General features: G+C 54.9%; 1 protein-coding gene across 3 annotated transcripts; it reads right to left on the reverse strand.

Annotated features, from left to right (window-relative positions):
* Positions 1 to 3,336: 3,336 nt before the first annotated feature.
* Positions 3,337 to 21,602, reverse strand: MAP4K2 (mitogen-activated protein kinase kinase kinase kinase 2). Of its 3 annotated transcripts, none has more exons than XM_055354429.2 (32): positions 21,419 to 21,602; positions 21,250 to 21,307; positions 20,928 to 21,018; positions 20,784 to 20,848; positions 20,409 to 20,464; positions 20,053 to 20,100; positions 19,922 to 19,964; positions 19,453 to 19,525; positions 19,242 to 19,373; positions 19,106 to 19,168; positions 18,652 to 18,733; positions 18,450 to 18,557; positions 17,947 to 18,025; positions 17,763 to 17,821; positions 17,159 to 17,202; positions 16,000 to 16,038; positions 15,875 to 15,908; positions 15,649 to 15,754; positions 15,478 to 15,542; positions 15,356 to 15,397; positions 15,183 to 15,267; positions 15,008 to 15,087; positions 14,868 to 14,928; positions 14,648 to 14,765; positions 10,762 to 10,820; positions 10,570 to 10,673; positions 10,307 to 10,484; positions 8,795 to 8,863; positions 8,589 to 8,675; positions 8,290 to 8,360; positions 8,131 to 8,186; positions 3,337 to 8,025 (listed from the first exon to the last, which is right to left on the reverse strand). In XM_055354429.2, the coding sequence occupies exons 1-32, from the start codon at positions 21,512 to 21,514 to the stop codon at positions 7,938 to 7,940; spliced, it is 2,439 nt and encodes an 812-aa protein (XP_055210404.1). In that variant the 5' UTR covers positions 21,515 to 21,602; the 3' UTR covers positions 3,337 to 7,937. The 3 variants fall into 3 exon arrangements, with proteins under 3 accessions (XP_055210404.1, XP_004051504.1, XP_055210405.1); XM_004051456.5 differs by having other exon boundaries at positions 15,478 to 15,566; positions 21,419 to 21,600; XM_055354430.2 differs by lacking the exon at positions 8,795 to 8,863 and having other exon boundaries at positions 15,478 to 15,566.
* Between the last annotated feature and the right edge of the window lie 101 nt (positions 21,603 to 21,703).

Below are 21,703 nucleotides of genomic sequence, written 5' to 3' on the forward strand. Positions count from 1 at the left end.
CTCAGCCACGTATGGTTATAATTTTTTCTGAGATAATAAATTAGACCTGCTTGTTTTTCTTGTTCTGTACAATTGTTGGAGAGAATTAAACATGGGACAAAAATCTGCTGCCTTCTTAATGACCCTTCTTATAGATTAACTTCCCTTTTGTTGTCCTGCTTTACTTAGACCAGATGACAGCAAACCCATGACTATTACACCCTCTGTAAAAAATGTTAAACGTATGCCTCCCAAAAAGAAACACTGCTTACAACCAAATTATTATTATTATTATTTCAATTTGAGACAGAGTCTGGCTCTGTCGCCCAGGCTGGAGTGCAATGGCACAATCTCGGCTCACTGCACCCTCTGCCTCGCAAGTTCAAGCGATTCTCCCACCTCAGCCTCCTGAGTAGCCGGGATTACAGCCACCTGCCATCATGCCCAGCTAATTGTTATATTTTTGTAGAGATGGAATTTCACCATGTTGGCGAAGCTGGTCTTGAACTCCTGACCTCAGGTGATCTGCCCACCTCGGCCTCCCAAAGTGCTGGGATTACATGCGTGGGCCACTGCACTCGGCCTATATCCAAATTACTGTAAGTACGCACTGACCATATATGAAGAATGTAATCCTAAAACTCCTCTGCCTCTACGTGTGTAAATGAAACCTTAACTTCTCTACTTCGAAACACTGACTCCATTCATTTGGAGTCGGTGTTTCCAGGTAGTCCACCCTCATGTTTTGTGCTTGAATAAACTATTGAAATTAGATTCTGACCCTTTTGATTACTTTAGGTGGACAGGTTTGAATGTGTCCCCCAAAGCTCATGTGTTAGAAACTTAATCTCCAGCCAGGCGTGGTGGCTCCAACACTTTGGGAGGCCGAGGTGGGTGGATCACCTGAGGTCAGGAGTTCGAAACCAGCCTGGCCAACATGATTCTCCTGCCTCAGCCTCCCAAGTAGTTGGGATTACAGGTGCCGCCACTATGCCTGGCTAATTTTTTGTATTTTTAATAGAGACAGGGTTTCACCGTGTTGGCCAGGCTGGTCTCGAACTCCTAACCTCAGGTGATCCACCCACCTTGGCCTCCCAAACTGCTGGGATTACAGGCGTGAGCCACCGCGCCCAGCCAGAAATCTCCATTCTTTATAAATTACCCAGACTGGGTGTGGTGGCTAATGCCTGTAATCCCAGCACTTTGAGAGTCTGAGGTGGGAGGATCTCTTGAGCTCAGAAGTTTGTGACCAGCCTGGGCAACATCTACTGAAAAAAAAAAAAAAAAAAAAAATGCTGGTCATGGTGGTCCATGTCTATAGTCCCAGCTACACAAGAGGCTGAAGCAGGAGGATTACTTGAGCCCAGGAGATCAAGGCTGCAATGAGCTATGATCACGCCACTGCAATCCAGCCTGAGCAACAGAGCAAGACCCTGTCTCAAATAAATAAATTACCCAGTCTCAGGGATTCTGTTATAGCAGTACCACCTTAGACTGTGCTGAGTTTGTGCGACTGTTACAGAATCCTTGAGACTAGCTAATTTATTTACCAGTATTTAGACACTGCCTATAAGGGAAATACAAATTAAGGTGATAATGAGGAATCTCAAAATAAATGAAAATAGCAGAACATAAATGTGCTAACACCTACTATCGTTAATCTTTTAGAAAGCATTCTGTTCATTAAAATTGTTCCCCCTTTCAAAAAATAAAAAAATATGCACCTGTACTCACAGCTACTTGTGAAGCTGAGGTGGGAGGATCCCTTGAGCCCAGGAGGTAGAGGCAGAAGTGAGCTGTGATTGGGCGACAGAGTGAGACTCTGTCTCAAAAGAAAGAAAACATAAACCCTTTCGCTCCAATATCCCACTCCTGGGAATCTGCCCCCAAACAAGCCATGTGATTATATAATGTTTTCAAAGTCTTCTGCATTTACTGCAGCATTGTTTGTAGTGGTAAAAATGGGCAAACAAAGTGAATTTCCATCAATATATGAACAATTGAATTGGAAAACCCATAACCTAGAATATTAGGCAGCTTTGAAAAGCTGTTAATTCATACCAACCGACCTAAAGTAACTACTGTTCTGTGTTAACAAAGAAATATATATGACATGGCTTTGTTTTTGTAACACAAACCCCATACAGATGTGTGCATGTTTGCATATGATTATCTGGGCATAACAAAGGCTACAGAAGGATACACAGCACATGCCCTCCTATTGCAGAGTGAAATGGGCGGCTGGAAGTTGCCCAACACATCTTAAACATCCAACTTTTTTTTTTTTTCTTATGAGATGGAGTCTTGCTCTGTCACCCAGACCAGAGTGCAGTGGCATGATCTTGGCTCACTGCAACCTCCTCCTCCTGGGTTCAAGCGATTCTCGTGACTCAGCCTCCAGAGTAGCTGGGATTACAGGCATGCGCCACCATGCTTGGCTAATTTTTGTATTTTTAGTAGAGACGGGGTTTCACCATGTTGGCCAGGCTGGTCTCAACTCCTGATCTCAAGTGATTCGCCCGCCTCAGCCTCCCAAAGTGCTGGGATTACAGGCGTGAGCCACCAAACCCAGCCTAAAAATCCAACGTTAAAAAAAAAATGTTTCATACACTTAACAAATGTATTACATGATTCCATTTTTGCAACATTATATAACTATAGGCATTGAGAAATGCACCAAGGGCTGGGTGCAGTGGCTCACACTTGTAATCTCAGCACTTTGGGAAGGCAAGGCAGGAGGATTGCTTGAGGCCAGGAGTTCGAAACCAGCCTGGGCAACATAGGGAGACTGTCTCTACAGAAACAAAAATAATAATAATCAGCTGAGCGTGATGTGTGCCTGTAGTTCCAGCTACTTGGGAGGCTGAGGCAGGACGATTGTTTGACCCCAAAGAGTTTGAGGCTGCAATAAGCTGTGATCACACCACTGCACTGAAGCCTGAGTGACAGAGGGAGACCCTGTCTCAAAAAAAAAAAAAAGGCTGGGCGCGGTGGCTCACACCTGTAATCCCAGCACTTTGGGAGGCCGAGGCAGGCAGATCATGAGGTCAGGAGATTGAGACCATCCTGGCTAACACGGTGAAACCCCATCTCTACTAAAAATACAAAAAAAATTAGCTGAGTGTGGTGGCAGGCGCCTGTAGTCCCAGCTACTCAGGCGGCTGAGGCAGGAAAATCACTTGAACCCAGGAGGCGGAGGTTGTAGTGAGCCAAGATCAGGCCACTGCATTCCAGCCTAGGTGACAGTGAGACTCCATCTCAAAAAAATTAAACAACACTTAACTGTGACTCAGCCCTTCCACTCCAAAGTATTTACCCACAAGAAATGATAGAATATATCCAACAAAGACAGGTACATGAATGTTTATAGCAGCTTTATTTGTAATAGTTCACAACTGAACATGGTCCAAATGTCCATCAACAGGTGAACAGCTAAACAAACTGGTGCATCCAAACAATGGAATACTACTTGGCAATAAAAAGGAATAAACTATTAATGCATGCAACAGGGATGACTCGCAAATCCTTACGCTCAGCTAAGCAAGAAGCCAGACAAAACACAAGTACATACTGTGTGATTCTGTTTACATATATTCTAGAAAGTGCAGATTAACCTGTAGTGACAGAAAGCAGCACAGTTGTTACTTGGGGATGGGAGGCAAGAAGCAGGAGGGTGGGCTTACCAAGGGCATGGGAAACTTTCCATAGTGAAGGGGATGGTGATTATCTTGATTGTGGAAATGGCTTCACGGGTGTACACGTATGTCAAAAGTCATCACGTACACATTTTTATATGCAGCTTATTGTATGCCAATTATGCCTCAATAAAACTGTCTTTCAACAATACACACTAGAAGGCAGCAGCTGCAAAGTGGCAATTCCAGAGTTCTGTGCGGGACACTGCAGTGATTCCGCCCCACTTGTTTTCACCATCTAGGGAAACGTCCTCTTCGTTTTTGGTCTTGTCTTTCAAGCGAGTTCTATTTTTTCAGTGATTACTTTTAAATATATTTTTTTAATTTTTTTCTTTTTTTTTTTCTTTTTGAGACAGGGTCTCACTCTGTCACCCAGGCTGGAGTGCAGTGGCAAGTTCATAGCTCACTGCAGCCTTGAACTCCTAGGCTCAAGCAATCCTCCCACCTTAGCCTCCAGAGTAGCTGGGACTGCAGGCGAGTGCCACCATGTCCAGCTAATTTTTGTATTTTTTGTAGAGACAGGGTTTTGTCATGTTGCCCAGGCTGGTCTAGAACTCCTGGGCTCAAGTGATCTGCCTGCCTCAGTTTCCCAAAGTGCTGGAATTACAGACATGAACCACCATGCCCAAACTAAAATTTTATGACATAATATTTGATACATACAAAAGGATGTGTGGCACCTTATGTGAGTTAGGAACTGAGTTATAACTTAAATACCCATGAACCTACCACCAAACCTGAGAGCTAAGATATTACCAATACCTTTAAAAATTCCCGGGCTCCTTCCTTATCCCATCCCACACTCCTCTCAAGGACGACCATCTCAGATTTTGTGCTTTTCCTTCCCTTGATTTTTTAATAGGGTTGTATCTTGGGCATGTATTGCTAAACAATAGATGGTTTCATTTTGTTTTTGAGCTTTATAATATGCTATCGTACTGTGCATAAAGTGCTGTTTTAATTTACCTCTAAGAGTCATCTATGTTATCGCATTATGTCTGTTACAGTATTTCTGATCCTCCTGACAGCCCTGCAGTTGGCTTTGGATATGGTAAACCTAAGGAAAGTAAAGCTCAGCGAGCTGGGGTGGCTCACCCAGTCCAAGGGCAGATTGCAGGGACTCCTCTTCACCACATCTTGTCCATTCCCTTACTCATGAGGGTCTCCTGAGCACTGGCAGTGAGCAGGTGCTGGACATGCCACAGGGAACACGGCAGATCCTCCACCGTCCCGAAGCACACATCATGGTGCTCCCCTTGACTTTCACCAGGATGACTCCGGGTATGGGCCAGTTACCTGAACATCCTGGGGGGGCCCATGTCCCTTCTACTTGTCCTCAAGAATGACTTAAAGAGTCTGGTCTAACCCTCCCACAGGTTTCTGCCCATGGAGGGGCAACTGGACAGCAGCTATCACCACGACATATGTAGCCACCGCTAACTCATTAATGCTGCTTCCAGGAACTTATCTTCTAGAAGTGCTTGAATATGTACAGAGGGGCACTAGCCTAATAATATTTATTGCAGCATTGTTTGTAATATAAAAGTAGTAAAAACAACTCAAATTTCCACCAATAGGGATCTCACTGCAGGTCATTAACATTTGTTATGGGAAACATACACAATGGAATACCACTAGCTGTAAAAAAAAATTTTTTTTTAAAAGGGAGATCTTTAACGCAAAACTCTCCAGGATATATACATATCTTTTCAGGGTGCATGTGATAATTTAATACATTCATATTCTCCAGGATATATTTTTTTCTCTTTTTTTTTTTTTTGAGACAGAGTCTTGTACTGTCGCCCAGGCTGGAGTGCAGTGGCATGTTCTAGGCTCACTGCAACCTCCGCCTCCCAGGTTCAAGCGATTCTCCTGCCTCAGCCTCCCGAGTAGCTGGGATTACAGGCACTCGCCACCATGCCCAGCTAATTTTTTGTATTTTTAGTAGAGACGGGGTTTCACCATGTTGGCCAGGCTGGTCTCGAACCCCTGACCTCGTGATTTGCCCGCCTCGGCCTCCCAAAGTGCTGGGATTACAGGTGTGAGCCACCACACCTGGCCCCCCAGGATATATTTTTAAAGGGCAAGGTCAGTACAGTATGTGGAATATGTTAATACGTATATAAAAAATCGCCAAGAATAAAATATATCAAATTGCTTAAATACGCAAAATACTTCTAGAAGGGTTCATAAGTAACTGAGACCAGGGTGGCTGGGGACGGGGTAAGAGGGAGACTCTTCATTATATCTCTGCTGTATTTAAAAAAATATGTACCATGGGCAAAGGTTACCCATTTAAAAATACATAAATAAAATTTAAAGTGTTAGTCTCTCAGTGCATATTCCCTGGTTTCTCGGCCTTTCTTTGCTCTTGGCCTGCCTTTGCTGGCAGCAAGCGTTTTATGGGAGGCCCCCACTTTGGCAGTTTACACTCTGCAGTCCAAACAGTTTCCAGACTGAATCTGAGGTCCGGGAAGATCCGCCACAAGGAGGCACTGTCTGCTGCTGGCCGGTTGGTGGACGGAAAGCCAGTCCTCCCCAGGGTGCCCTTGGTCAGGGCCTTTGCTGAGCAGGAGCTCACCTCCCTGTCCCCACTTACCCCACCCTGGTCCCAACATTCCTCCGAGAAATCTGGAAAATTGGAAGTTAGGAATTAACTTTGTATCCCTGTTACCACCGACCCCAATTTGGAAGGTGCCCCTCACCCTCCTTGGGGCTCACGGGAACATGGGTGTGAATGCCTGGTGTGAAGAGATGTGTTCCCTCCCCCGGGCTGGCTCCCCATTCCAGCCAAGAAACCCAGTCACTGGACAGAGTCAGAACAGTTGAAACTCTGCTGGAGGGTGGCTGAGGGGACAGTGTGACACCCTGGGAACCACTGAGCCTACTCGCATGGCTGCCATCCACCTACCACGTCACTCCGCAAGTCTTTATTGCCACCCGCCAGGTGCAAAGGTCTTCCTCCAACACCTGCCTTGAATGTAGGGGTGACCATGGGGCCTTTGCTCCAGCTCTTCCCCCCCCTTCCCCCACCTTCCCAGCCCCCCAGCTGTGGGCCCTCAAGGCAGCTCCCATCCTGCCTCCTGGGCTGCAGCTGCCCGAAGGCTCTAGTCAAGAGCGGCTGATCAGTGCCTGGGGCAAAAGGGGATGCCCAGCCCTGGGGGCCCTGGCATTCAGAGCTGAGCAGACAGACCCTTGGAGAATGACAGCGTAAGCACAAGCTACAGGAGAATGGCCATGCCCTCAAGATGCAGGCTCCAGCAAGGAGGACGCCCTCCCTGGGGGCTGGTCTGTTTCTGGTAGTGACCCCAGGGCCTGGCACTGAGGCAGCCCTTGGGAGTCTGGTAGACGGACACAGGCTAGCCTTCCCATCCAATCTGATGATCGTGCTGTCATCTGATGTTCCTGGTCTAACACCTAGGCAGTAGGTGGAGGCAGGGGATACAGGTCACACAGGCTACCTCCATGGGCAGCAGCCTCCATGGGAATGGAGGGAACAGCCCTCTGGGGGCTCCTCCTGGGCCCTTCCAGGGGTCACCCAGTGAGATCCTACGTGGGGCAAGGGTGCCCTGGATGAGAGTCCCTTTGTTGAGGTCCCCCCATCTGCATGAGTCCTTGGGGTGCTAAACTACAGCAGAGCCCTCAAACTGCAAAGCTGAGGGTCAGTTCTGACCAAGGATGCAGGGGAAGGCACAGTGCCCCTAGAAGGCTGCTGGGGGCCATGGCCTCCTGTCACCTCTACCTGGCTTCTCCAAAACCCTGGGGGCCCTGCCCTTCTGTGGTGCCTACAGAAAGGTGTGTTGGAGGGAAGGAGGCGGGAGATGAGGTGGGTTCACTCCCCCTACCCAGAGGGACCAGGGGACTAAAAAAAACCAGCTTTAATACCAATATAGTTCTCTCTTAAATACCGTGTTTCCCAGGACAAATGCAGGGGCAGGCTCTTGGCAGAAAGAGTAGAAAGGAAATGTGGAACAAAATGGAATGGATGGCCCAGGCCCAGGGTCCCTGCCTTGGGCACTAGGGACTGGGCTGCCTTGGGGATGGGGGAGTGACAGCAGCTCCCCCTGGTCCAGTTATTGCAGAGGCGTCGGGGGCTCCCCTCCCTCCCCAGGCCTGAAACATTTCTCAGGATTACTTCTGACCTTCAGCCCCAGCAGGGCCAGGGCCTGGGCTCCTCTGGTCTAGGATGGGCCCCTTTGCCCAAAAGGGCCTGCAGCTAAGGCATGGGGTGGGGTGGGGAGCCCCTGGACAGGCCCGCTGCTCTTAGTAGGTGCTCTGGTGGCCCGTGAGGATGTAGAGGTTGCTGTGCGCCTCTGGGTTGTCAGTGGGAATGCTCTCCAGGATGATGTCTCTGGAGGAGAGAGGAGTAGGGGGCAGGGCGGGAGATACTTGGTACATCAGCCCCTTCTCTGGCCTCAGGGGCATCTGAAGGGGAGGCTAGGGTACCACCGCCTACCTGTGGGCCCCAAGCACTCGGAAGATTCTTGTTTCATCTGTGATCTCCTGGGTCACCTGGGAAGACAGGTGGGAAGCACTGAGGCCACTCCAGTAGGTCCTTTCCAAAGAGGTAGGGACCACAAGGCAGGGGACAGCAAGGTCCCTGGGCCCCACTCACCTCATTGGTATCCAGGCTTCGGCCTTGCATCCCATGGCTCCAGAAGGCCAGCACACTGTCCTGCAGGCACACTATGGGGGCCAGGCCACCATCAGCCCTGCACCCATCTTGGCGCCCCCTCAGCCACGCCTGAGCCTGGGTCTGGGCCACAGGGGTCCTCACTGACCTCAGGTGACCAGGATGGCTCAGGAGAGGGGCTGGGGGATCTGCCTCCTCATCCTACTGCCAGCCCCAGGCCCCTGAGCCACAACGTGCTCCAGGCCAGGGAAAGGCCTGCACCCCACCTCTGGCTCACTCACCCACAGTCTCGATGGGGAAATCAAAGGTCAGCTCAGGTGCCAGTGTGGCCGTGGGCTCGCCCTGCATGTTGACAATCCTCACACAGCCTGCACAGGGAAGGAACTGGTGAGTGGGGACAGGGAGGCTCCCTTCTGGGAAGGCAGACCCACGTGGTCACCTCACCTCCATACTCCCCTGCCCTAAGCCCTGCCCCCAGGGCACTCACGTTCAAAGCTGACTAGGATTGTGTCCCTGTCCACCTGGATCACCTGCTGGGCCGAGCCTGGGATCCCCTCTGCAGGCAGAGAAGAGAGACATGGCCTGGCTGAGCCACCAGTCCCCCAACCCCAAGAGGATATGGGGGCCAGGCTACAGACAGCCCTTGGCCATGAGGGCACGTCAGCCTCACAACAGCCCTGTGGGGCTGGGAAACCTCATCTCCCTCCAGGGCTGGGAACTGAGGCTCTGAGAGGATGAGTGACCCGTCCTAGGGCTCATGGGGAGTGGAGGAGGAGTCACGGGGAGCCACGGGAGGGCTCCAGGTTTAAGGGGACCAGGCCTCGTGACCCAGTCACTGTGTGACCTGGTACAAATCACTTTACCTCTCGGAGCCTCTGTTTTCTCATAACACAGACAAGATGGCACTGCCTTGAGAGGCTATCATGAGGATCAGGAATAAAATCCTGGGCTGGGCGCAGTGGCTCACACCTGTAATCCCAGCACTGTGGGAGGCCAAAGCGGGCGGATCACCTGAGATCAGGTGTTGGAGACCAGCCTGGCCAACATGGCGAAACCCCATTTCTACTAATAATACAAAAAGTAGCCGGACGTGGTGGCACATGCTTGTAATCCCAGCTACTTGGGAGGCTGAGGCAAGAGAATAGCTGGAACCCACGAGGCAGAGGTTGCAGTGAGCCGAGGTCGTGCCATTGCACTCCAGCCTGGGCGACAGAGCAAGACTCTGTCTCAAAAAATAAAAAAATAAATAAAGAATAAAATCCTGTGTGTGAGACCCCTGGCTCAGGGCCTGGCACCAGGTGCCTTAACTACGTGTGCCCTCCCTTCTCCCTTACCCATCACTGCTCATTATCACCCCAAGCTGCCACAACACCTGGAGTCCTGCTTCCTGGCTGAGAATGGGGCCTCTAGGCCCTGCCTTGCCAGATCTGCCTCTTCCCTGCAGCCCGGAGCAATGTTGACCAGTTTTTGTTTTTGTTTTTGTTTTTTGTTTTGAGATAGGGTCTCACTCTGTCACCCAGGCTGGACAGTGGCTCGAACATGGCTCACAACTGCCTCTGTCTCCCAGGCTCAAGTGATCCTCCCACCTCAGCCCAAGTAGCTGGGACTACACACGTGCATCAACATGCCCAGCTAATTTTTTGTAGAGTCAGGGTCTCACCATGTTGTCCAGGCTGGTCTCAAACTCATGAGCTCAAGCCCCTCTCTCTCCTTGGCCTCCCAAAATGCCGGGATTACAGGCGTGAGCCACTGTGCCCGGCCTGGCCAGGATTTTCTTAGCTACCAAGCCCTTCCGTCTAATGAACCCTTTTATGGAAGCCCAGGTGAAGCTTGTTGAAGGGAGGCTGTGGGCCCCAGACCCCACATGGCAGCCCTCAAGGTCTCTGTGGAGCCACTGGCTGTGGGGAGCCTAGTTTGGGAGCCTCAGCCCTCCCTGCCTCCCTCCCTCGGTCTCTCATGCACACACACCCACCCCCAGCAGCCTGGCCCTTCTGCTCACCAGGTGGGATGAGGATGTCGGGCGTCAGGCCAGCCTCCAGGGGCAGGACATGGAACAGGACGCGGCAGCCAGGCCCCTCAGGCCCCTCGGCCCCCACACACACCTGCGGCAGCTCCTTCCCATCCAGCACCAGCGGCTCCAGCATCCCAGCTGGGCTGGGCAGAGGGCTGGAGAAGTTCTAGGGGGCAGCAGGGATGCTCAGGTCTCCATTTCTCCCCCCAGAGCTCTGAGGGTGCCCTGGGCCTCCCCCCACCGCCCCTCACCTTCAGCAGCAGGAACTTCTGCAGCGGCTCATACCACTGCAGCAGGAGCAGGCTGGTGGGCAGGGCGGCCAGCAGGAAGGTGGCACCCGTGTACGGGTTCCGCACTGGCAGGGGAGCAGGCAGTGGGCACCGGGCTGGGCCTGCGCTGCCCCCCACCAGGCCCCGCCCCACCCCGCCCAGCCCATTTCTTACCCACACGACACTGCAAGCAGCCTTTGGTGTCAGGAATCTTGGTGGACAGAGCAAAGCGCCTGTAGGGGTGACAACCAGGGCCTGTGTCCGGGATGCCATCCATGGGCAAGGCCCCTGCAGAGCCCTATGAGGTGGGCACTATCAGCTTCCCTCTTTACAAGGGACGGAGACTCAGAGACACAAAGTAACCTGCCCCAAGAACAGCTGGGAAAGGTGGAGGAACTGAAGCCAGTCTCCCAGCCCTGAAGCCAGGAGGGAGTGTCTCCATCCAGGCCAGGGGTTTGGGTCTCAGGATTGCTTCTAGCTCTGTGTGACTCCAGGCAAGCCACTTAATCTCTCCATGCCTCAGTTTCGTCATCTGTAGATTGGGGATAATGGCGGGCCCCACCCCAGAGGGTCACAGTGAAGGCTTCATGAGTTAATACAGGGGAGGTGCTCTCGGCAGTGCTGGGAATCGTGTGTGCTCACAGAGGGCCAGCTCCTGTCATCCCATATTAGGACTTTCCACCTATTTTGAGTCACTGAAAGTCCTTGCCAGGTAAAGGTAGGGTATAAAGAAAGAAATGATGCCAGGTGCAACGGCTCACGCCTGTAATCCCAGCACTCTGGGAGGTCGAGGTAGGCAGATCACCTGAGGTCGGGAGTTCGAGACCAGCCTGACCAACATGGAGAAACCCTGTCTCTACTAAAAATACAAAATTAGCCAGGCGTGGTGGCACGTGCCTGTAATCCCAGCTACTTGGGAGGCTGAGGCAGGAGAATTGCTTGAACCCAGGAGGTGGAGGTTGCAGTGAGCCGAGATTGTGCCATCGGACTCCAGCCCGGGCAATGAGAGTGAAACTCGGTCTCAAAAAAAAAGAAAAAGAAAAAAGAAATGAATGAAGAAATGAGAGCATGGAGGGGCCGGGGAGGATGCAGGCTCCAGCCCCACCAGGTTGCGCAGAGTGCGCACGGCCCATTTCACAGATGGGAAAACAGGCCCGGGGCAGTGAATGAACTTCAAAAGGCAAATGGCCTGCCCTCTGCTTCTCCAGCAGAGGCAACAGCCCTGTGGGGCCAGTGGGTGGCTTGCCTTGCTGTCGGGGTAGAAATAGTGAGGGACAGTTATCAGAGGGGCCGTTGCCTTGGACACTGAGTGTCCCCTAACACTCCAGGGGACCCTCTCAGCCTGTTTCTTCCTCTGGGGAATGGGGCTTCCTGTCAGCAGCCCTGCCACCTCCACCCAGTGGCCCGTGTCCTGTTTGTACCTTCTGCCAGGACACGGAGGAAGCCAATGTCTGTCTCTCACTGTCCCTGGCCCTCGTCCCTCCCTCTCCCCACATTCCTCCCACTCTCCTCCCCATCTGGTCTTTGGATGGGACAAAGGCATATATTTTGTATTTGTTTTTTCTCCAAACAACTCCAGTTCTCTGTTCTTTGCATTCAAAGCACTCAATGTGCCTCTGCCATTTCCCGAACACAAGCTCAAAGCTGCCTGTGACCTGTTGGGGCTCTGATGGGCCTGTTTCCTGTAGGTCCTGCACCAAAGCAGACTCACTTGGGGACTGAGTTCAGGAAGCCCCAAGGCCACCGGGCTCCAGATGTGGTCCTGGAGTGAGCACGTTGCAGGAAGGGGGCTCCCGAGCTCCCCAGCTGTTGCAGCCACTAGCCTGGCCTCCCCTACCCTCTGCACTCAGTCCACTGCTTCCCACACCACCCACCTGGTCATGACAATGTCAGGGGCCCATAGCCCAGGGCCCCTCCCTTCAGAGCCCAGCCCCACCAAGCCATGGACTGATGCAGGTCCCACTTGCACATCTAATAAGCATGTTCATGCAACAAAATTGAATTCAGCTCCCCCTGAAACTGCTCCACCTTCAGCTGATGACAGCTGCATTCTTCCTGACACCCAGGCCAAAAACCTTGGAGCCATCCTTGACTCCTCTTTCTCTTTCATCAGGAAATCCTACTGGCTCAACTTTCAAAAGAGAATCAGAATCTGACTGTTTTTCTCTTCTGTTTTTCTTTTTTTTTTGAGACGGAGTCTTGCTCTGTTGCCCAGGCTGGAGTGCAATGGTGCGATCTCGGCTCACTGCAACCTCCACCTCCCAGGTTCAAGCGATTCTCCTGCCTCAGCCTCCCGAGTAGCTGGGATTACAGGCGCCCGCCACCATGCCCGGCTAATTTTTGTATTTTTACTAGGGACGGGGTTTCGCCATGTTGACCAGGCTTGTCTCGAACTCCTGACTCAGTTGATCCACTCGCCAAAGCCTCCCAAAGTGCAGGATTACAGGCGTGAGCCACTGTGCCTGGCCCCCAGGCAAACTCTTACAGCTCCCCAGCTCACCAGGCTGCTCCGCCCCAACACATACTAACACATACTTGCTCTTCCCCCTGCCTGGAGTGCCATTCCCTACCTCATCTGCCTAGAAACCCTGACACACTTTCGTACCTCCCAAGCTTGCCCGGTCTCTGAGGCCTCTCCACACCTCCCAGCTCTCCCTCTAACTGGACCTCAGTACCGGCTGCTAACCATCCACATTTCCCTTTTTCTTTTTTTTGAGACAAGGTCTTGCTCTGTTGCCCAGGCTTCAATGCAGTGGTACGATCGCAATCACAGTTCACTTCAACCTCAACCTCCTGGGTTCAAGCAATCCTCCCACCTCAGCCTCCTGAGTGGCTGGGACCACCAACACACAACACCATGCCTACATCACCATGCTCAGCTAATTTTTTGATTTTTTTTTTTTTTTTTTGAGATGCAGTCTCACTCTGTCGCCCTGGCTGGAGTGCAGTGGTGCAATCTCCACTCACTGCAACCTCTGCCTCTAGGGTTCAAGTGATTCTTCTGCCTCAGCCTCCCGAGTAGCTAGGACTACAGGTACGCACCACTACGCCCAGCTAATTTTTGTATTTTCAGTAGAGGCGGGGTTTCACCATATTAGCCAGGCTGGTCGTAAACTCCTGACCTCATGATCCGCCCACCTCGGCCTCTCAAAGTGCTAGGATTATAGGCGTGAGCCACTGTGCCTGGCCCCATTTTTTGATTTTTTGATTTTTTTTTTCTTTCTTTTTTGAGACAGACTCTCGCTGTCGGCCAGGCTGGAGTGCAGTGGCGTGATCCCGGCTCACTGCAACCTCTGCCTCTCAGGTTCAAGCGATTCTCCTGTCTCAGCCTCCCGAGTAGCTGGGACTACAGGCATGTGCCACCATGCCCGGCTAATTTTTTTTGTATTTTTAGTACAGACGGGGTTTCACCATGTTAGCCAGGATAGTCTCCATCTCCTGACCTCGTGATCCATCCGCCTTGGCCTCCCAAAGTTCTGGGATTACAGGCGTGAGCCACCCCGCCCAGCCTTTTTTGATTTTTTGTAGAGACAAGGTCTCCCTGTGTTTTCAGGCTGATTTCAAACACATGGCCTCAAACAATCCTTCTGCCTCGGATTACAGGATTGGGATTACAGGCATGAACCACCACACCCAGCCCCGCTGTTTCTTGAAAGCAAGGACTCATGGGAATCCTTGAAAGCAAGGACTTGCCCATCTCCCCCATTTCTTGAAAGCGAGGACTCATGGGATTCTCCATGTCCCGAAGCCCAGCATAGGGGCCAACATAGCATAAGTGCTCAGTAAACGTTTGCTTAACTGTCAAGCCCGACATCCGAACAACCACAGCTCCTACAACTTGGAAAGCACTTTCACATCCACTGTCTCCTTCTTGCCTCCCAACAAGCTGGCGGGAGGGGGTGGGAAGGCCATCAATTGTATTGACAGAGGAGGAAACGGGCGCTCAGAGAGACAAAGTAACACGTCTAAGATTGCTGCAATCCCAGGAACTGTCAAGGCCATGTTCCAGCCCCTCCCTGCCCCTCTGCCTCCCGCTCCCTGCACGCCCAAGATCCCTGACCTGGGGATGATGCGCTGGGTGAGGCGGTTGGTGGGGATGGAGAGGGGAACCTGTTGCTGTAGCCTCCGCTGCTCAAACAGGCCTGGGAGGTCATGGGCCCAGATGTGCGTGGATTTCCCTGCAGAAACAGGAAGAGGCCAGGCCTGGGGTGTTGGTGGGCAGGATGCTGAGGCGCTGGAGCCCCTGCGGGCCCCGCCTCCCTGCCCATCCCACCTTGTACCTGAGAGTGACAGCAGCACGTTGTTCACGCAGTAGAGCCAGGAGCAGCGATGTGAAATCAGCTGGAGGCCACAGAGGGACAGGTGGTCAGCACCCCAGGCCCCCCAAAGCCTCTGCCCCCCACAGCCAGCCGGGCCTCACCTTCTCCAGCGTATCCTCATGCAGTTCATGCAGGTTGAGTGTGTAGATGCCTTCCTCGGCCCCTACCACCAGGAACTGGTCTGCCAGTTTGGGCATGGGGTCAGAGGTCAGACATGGCCCCTGGCCCAAGCTGAGGGATTCCTTGGGCTCCCGCTTCCTCCCTGCCCCCACCTACCCCGAGTAACAGGGTGAATCCAGGTGACAGCAGCGTGGATCCGCAGGGGGCAGCCATTGAAGACCTTGGAAAAGCAGGCGCCCATCTGCAGAGGAGGCAAGAGGCTGGCGAGGGAGTGCAGGGGTGGTGGGTGGCAGGGCTGTGGGACTGCAGGGCTTGGGGCAAACACTTACATGCACCTTGGGAGTTGGGGGGAGCCCGTGGCAGGATGACCTCTGGGAGGGAGGAAAGGAGTCAGGGCTGATATGACAGCTGTAGCCGCCCGTCTCCTCACCCCCCTGTAGCACCCTCTTACCTCAGGATCCTCCCGCTGCTTCATGGTGGCCCAGGCCGTGGGCAGCAGTGGGGAGCTGTTGGGGCCTGAAGGAGGTGGGGGCAGGGTTCCTGCAGGCACAGGCGTGCTGTAATTTCCTGCTGCAGCCCCAACCCTGGGGCTGCCTCCTGGCCTCCCAAGCCTGAGACTCACCTGGGGGACTGGACAGAAGCTCCTCTGCTGGAGGGTCAGGGGGGAGTGGCCCTAGGAACGGGGCCCGCTTGATGGTTCCCATGGTATCGTCTGGGGAGTCCAGCTCCTGGTAGGAGGGGCAGGGCCCAGCCCGGCCGTTACCAGGTTGCCCTGTAACCACATCCCACTCCAATCGTACCCTCTGCAGCGGCCTGGATCCCAGCTCCAGCCTCCCTCTGTGTGGCACCTGGAATTCTGAGGCTGACCGAATAGTCAGACTCCTGTGGGAGGAAGATGAGGCGTGAGGCATGAGGTGTGACTGGCACCAAGGCCACCTGCCCCTTGCCCCTCCCCCAGGCCCACATCCCTCACCTTTCCTCCAGGGCCTCCTGGACCGACTGCAACAGGCTCCTGGGCAGTGGGGAAAAGGGGTCAGAGGTCAGCCTTTTTTTTTTTTTTTTGAGACGGAGTCTCTCTCTGTCGCCCAGGCCGGAGTGCAGTGGCGCAATCGCGGCTCACTGCAAGCTCCGCCCCCCAAGTTCACGCCATTCTCCTGCCTCAGCCTCCCAAGTAGCTGGGACTACAGGCGCCCGCCACCGCACCCGGCTAATTTTTTGTATTTTTAGTAGAGAGGGGGTTTCACCGTGTTAGCCAGCATGGTTTCGATCTCCTGCCCTCGTGATCCGCCCGCCTCGGCCTCCCAAAGTGCTCAGATTACAGGCGTGAGCCACACCCAGCCTTTTTTTTTTTTTTTTTTTAAGACAGAGTTTCACTCTTGTCACCCAGGCTGGAGTGCAATGACAAGATCTCAGCTCACTGCAACCTCTGCCTCCCAGATTCTCCTGCCTCAGCCTCCCGAGTAGCTGGGATTACAGGCGTGGGCCACCATGCCCAGCTAACTTTTGTTTGTTTATTTATCTGAGATGGAGTCTCGCTCTGTTGCCCAGGCTGGAGTGCAGTGGTGCAGTCTCAGCTCACTGCAACCTCCGCCTCCCGGGTTCAAGCGATTCTCCTGTCTTAGCCTCCTGAGTAGCTGGGATTACAGGCACCTGCCACCACACCGGCTAATTTTTTGTATTTTTACTAGAGACGGGCTTTCACCATGTTGGCCAGGCTGGTCTCAAACTCCTGACCTTGGGATCCGCCCACCTCGGCCTCCCAAAGTGCTGGGATTACAGGCGTAAGCCACCGCAGCCAGCCTAATTTTTGTATTTTAAGTAGAGATGGGGTTTCACCATGTTGGCAAAGCTGGTTTCAAACCCCTGACCTCAGGTGATCCACCCACCTTAGCCTCCCAAAGTGCTGGGATTACAGGCATGAGCCACCGCGCCCAGCCTAATTTTTGTATTTTAAGTAGAGATGGGGTTTCACCATGTTGGCAAAGCTGGTCTTGAACTCCTGACCTCAGGTGATCCACCCACCTCAGCCTCCTAAAGTGCTGGGATTACAGGCATGAGCCACCGTGCCCGGTCAGAGGTCAGCCTTTCTGCCGCCCCTGCCACCCCCTGCAGCTTCCCCATACCTCACTTACCCACTCAACTCTTCCTTTCCCAGTAGTGTCCACTCTTCCTCCCACTGGGGGAAACCAAGGTAGAGACCGGGGAAGAAGCAGAGACAGATGCAACGTGAGAGGGCGCTCAAGAGATTCAGGAAAGGAAAGACAGACAGACAGACAGACGGGAAAGGTGAGATGGAAACGCACAGAAGATGAGAGAGACAGACAGTGGGAGGCAGAGCTGAAGACTGTGAAAGAAAGGGCAACAGACAGTGAGGGAAGAAGAGACAGGCTGGGGGGTGAGGAGAGACCAGTGACAGAGCCGATGAGGGCAGAGACTGAGAGTCAGACCACTGGGGACACACAGGTGGGAAAACGAGGCTGAGCAGGGTAGGGTGGGGGCTCGGGCACATGACGGCCTCCTTTTGTGAAAGGCATGGTCTCTGTGCTACCTTCCAGACACCCACCTAAAAGAACTTGGCCCAGGAAGGAGCCCCTAACCCTCCAGGTCCCTGGGTAGGACAGGCTTGCTTGGACAGTCCAAGGCCCAAGGCCACCTTGATTTGAGCTGCTCGGCCTCCATCCGACCTCCCTGCCCCACCTCTGGGCACCACCTTCCCCTCAAGGCCTGCCCGCTCACCGGCTCATTCAGTGGGTCAGTTTCCTTCCTGCGTGGGGCGCCAAATTTCACCTGGTGAACTGGGGGGCCCAGAGTACAAGGGTGAAGGAGCTGGAGTCTCAGGATGGACCCCTACTCACACCAAATCCATGTGCACACAGGCCCCCCAAAATCTGCACACACACAGACCCTGCTGCAGACTCACACTGGATCTCCGAGGGGGTCCTCTCGGCTGGGCCGTGCTGCCCCCGGGAGTGAATGGTGTCTGGAAACATGTCATAGGTCTAAGGAAAAACAGAAACAGTGTGGACACACCCGGCACGCGCCTCATGCCGGGGCTGCTCTAGGAGCTTCACACGCACCAGTGCGTTTTGCTTTCATGACAGCCCTCTGGGACTATTGTAAAATAAAATGGAACCCCACTTCACAGATGAGAGAACCCACACAGAGCGCTGCCAAAGATCACACAGAAAGCAAGAAAATGGCACAGTCGTGGTCATGGTCAGCTTGGACTCAAGGGCAGGGACCTATCAAGGGGGTGGTACAGGAAACAAAAGTCAGCATGGCAGAGACTCCTAATGGGAGGGCTCAGCTGAGGCCAGCTCCCTGAGCTGCAATGGTGCCAGTTAAAGGACCTCCACCAACATCACCCTTGGGCTCTTTCTAAGCAGACCAGCCCAAGACTCACTTTCCAGCCCCCTCACCTACCTCCAGCTCACAGTCCTCAGGGGAGGGGGTCCCCAGATGAGGGTCACTGGCTTTGTCCAGCAGCTGTGTGAGGAGGGCCCGAGGGAGCTGCTGAGTTGTGAACGGGTGCTGGAAAGTAGGGGAGGGGGGTGATCAGGTTGGCCCCTGATCCAGGGCCCTGCTTTTGGGTACTGAGCCTCTCTCCCGGCCCCCTGCCTCCCACCTGCAGGAGCTTCTCTGCTGTCGGCCTCTTCTTAGGATTCTTGGTCAGGGCCAGTTTGAGAAAGTGGTGGAAATTCTGGGTCCTAGAAGGCACAAGAGCCCCCCAGCGCCAGATCCAGGTTAGCCCTCGTGCAGGGTGTCCTGCCAGCTGCCCTACCACCCCTCCAGAGGCGTCTGCTGGGCCCGCCCAGGAAGGAGCCAGCCGAGGCCAAGGGCCACTGGCCGAGCAACGCTGCCTTGCGACACAGCGGCTCCTCCACCAACTCTCTGCCCTTCTTTCCTGACCACGCTGGGTCTTCAACCCACAGAAGGACCAGGCCCCTGACTCAGATGGTCTGTAGTAGCCCAGAGAGGACAGGGCTCTTGGGGTTGCCCCCCCGGGAGTTCGCAGAGGCTGTTTGTCCACTATAGGGCTGACAGTAAAGGGGGTCCCGGCAGCAGGGTGTGGGCCTTACCAGCGAGTCTTATCTCTCAGTTTGGGCGGCTGGAAGCTGCTCTTCGACATGAGCATCAGGGCCCTGCGGAGGGCGCGAGGTCAGGGGCCACAGGCCGCAGATCAAGGGTCAGGTGAGGGGCAAGTGTTGGGCTAACCTCATGGGGTGCAGGTGGAACAGAGGGGGCTGCAGCTCTCCCAGCTCAATGGCAGTGATGCCCAGGGCCCAGACGTCACATAGCTCATTGTAGCCACCTTTGCGCTCCACAGCAGCCACCTCGGGAGCCATCCTAGAGGTGGGGTCACAGATGGGATGGCCGGGTGCCCCACTCTGTGGCCCCTACCCCTCTGCCCCAGGCGCAGCCTCACCAGTAGGGAGTCCCAATGAAAGACCTCCTCTTGGCCACAGACGCTGTCAGCTCGCCTGACACCCCAAAGTCAGCTGTGGGGAAAAACAGCCACTCTCACCAGCCTTCTGGCTGCCACTCACCCTCCCACGCCCAGGGCTCTGGCTCGGGCTGCACCTGGCAGGGCTCAGACAGGCAGGTGGCCCCGCTTGGTCACAGCTGCCGCAGGCCCTAGGCAAGGCCAGGTCCCTCTCCTGAGAGGAGTCAACCACCCTCTATCCCTGACAGAGTGCCTGGTCCCATGTCAACTCCGTGCAGACCCAACCTCCTCCATTTTCCAGCAGGGAGGGAGTACCGTTCCATCTTCTAAGCAGGGAAACTGAGACTCAAGTGGCAAAGTGACTCGCCCAGTGACACCCAACCCTTGAATCCAGGGTAGCCAGGGAGGGTCCACAGAGCCCTCACCCTGATGGTGTCCCCAGGGTACTGACCCAGTTTGACATCTCCCTGGAGAGTGAGGAGAAGGTTGGCTCCCTGTGGGAATGGAGGAGAGACAATCCCATCTGGTGCCCCCGAGGGCCTCCTCCTCCCTCCCCAGGAATGCCCCCAGCCAGGCACCTACCTTGATGTCTCTGTGGATCTTCCCCTGAGAATGCAGGTGGTGGAGCCCCTGGGGACAAAGAGGAGTCCCTGAGAGCAGCCACCCAGCACTGTCCCACCTCCCCGAACCCCCTCTCAGGACTGGGGCCCCCCACTCAGGCTGCTTCTTCCTCCCCTCTCCCCAAACAGGAAGTGACTGAGCCAAGAGGGAAATGGACTGCTTCCGGCAACAGGGCTGGGGCCCCTTTTCCCCAGGACCTACAGCCCCTCGGGCCAGCCCCACCCGAGGCACTCCACCCGCCTCCCTGCTGGTCATCTGGGCTCCTAGCCCACAGCTTCTGGAGACCAGAGGTGTGGGCACCTTACAGGCCCAGCTACCTTCAGTGCCTCTCGGCAGACGTAGGCAATCTGCCGCTCCTCCAGGGGCCCAGTGGCTGAAAGGAAAAGGGAGAGGCTGGCTTGGGGGCCCAGGGGTCATGCCCACCCTCCCAGGCTACCGTGTGTGGGAACCCAGGCTACCGTGTGCGGGAAAAGCAGCAGGCACTGTTAAATGAAAGCGGTGTTGGCCACGTCCCCTCCCAGTTTAGTCTAGGATACTGAACCCAGAGATGGACAGTATTTCTCTCAAGGTCACACAGCCAGGCAGGAGTGGAGAGGAGCCCAAATCCAGGGCCCAGAGTTCCCTCCGGTACGCCAGTGGGGTGGGGGTGGGGGAAGGCTGGGGCCTGCTGGGGCCTGGAGCCCTGGCCTCACCATGGTAAATCTCCTGCAGGGAGCCCCCTCCGCAGAACTCCATGCAGATCCACAAGCGGTCATTCCTAGGGACAAAGAGCTGGGGTGGGCACAAAGCAGGTCACATGGGGGCTGCCTGGGGCCAGGAGGATAAGGCAGCCTCACCTGAGGTAGCTGCCAATGTAGGCCACCACATTGGGGTGGCGGCACTCACGCAGGATGGTGATTTCCTGCTGGAGGGAGCTGATGTCGTCCCCTGGGAAGCACAAAGCATCATGGGGAAGGCGCGCTGGGGTTGCCCTGACTCAGTGCCCCCATCTGCAAAATGGGCACAGAGTGCCTCCCTCCGGGCCAGGCAGGTGCAGGTGACAGCACCTCCCGGGGCACGCCTCTCAGGGGTCTCGGAAACGTCAACCCTCCGCCCGCACCCCGCGCCCGCAGGCGCTCTGCCCTTCCTCTGGCGCAGAGGCCCGACCCGGTCCCTCACCTGGGTCTAGCTTGACTATCTTCACGGCGGCCAGTTCAGACGTGACCGTGTCGCGGGCCTGCAGGGGCGGAGGGTGAAGCGGGATGGGGGGCGGGGCCGGGGGCTAGATCCTGCCGCGGTGTGCAGGGCTGGCACCCTCCTCCCGGCTCTCCCGCCCGTCCCGTCGCACCTTGTAGACGTCGCCATAGGTCCCGGCCCCCACGCGCTGCAGCAGCTCGAAGCGGTCCCGCGGGTCCTGCAGCGACACATCCCGCAGCAGCGCCATGGCCCGGCGCCGGGCGGGCCGGCAGGCGGGCGGGCGCGAGCTGCGGAGCCGGCGCGGGGCGGCGCGGGGCGGGGCGGGCGCCCGTGGCTCTGAGGCCGCGGGGGCGGGGCTGAGGCCCGGGGGCGGGGCCGCGCCGGGGATGCCCCACCGCCAGTCCGGGAGGAGGCGCCCGCGGGACTGGCCCTCGGC

Source organism: Gorilla gorilla, chromosome 9, assembly GCF_029281585.2.
Source record: "Gorilla gorilla gorilla isolate KB3781 chromosome 9, NHGRI_mGorGor1-v2.1_pri, whole genome shotgun sequence".
In the NCBI taxonomy this organism is placed as follows: Eukaryota; Metazoa; Chordata; class Mammalia; order Primates; family Hominidae; genus Gorilla; species Gorilla gorilla.

Bases quoted from the DNA above. Each gene is read 5' to 3' on its own strand.
- MAP4K2 (XM_004051456.5), bottom strand. From the start codon at position 21,514: ATGGCGCTGCTGCGGGATGTGTCGCTGCAGGACCCGCGGGACCGCTTC. The intron at 18,734-19,105 runs GTAAGGCCCACA...TGTGCCTTCTAG, and splicing joins CTGAGAGATAAGACTCGCTG to GACCCAGAATTTCCACCACT. The intron at 10,674-10,761 runs GTAAGAAATGGG...CTCCCCTGCCAG, and splicing joins CTGCTTGCAGTGTCGTGTGG to TGCGGAACCCGTACACGGGT.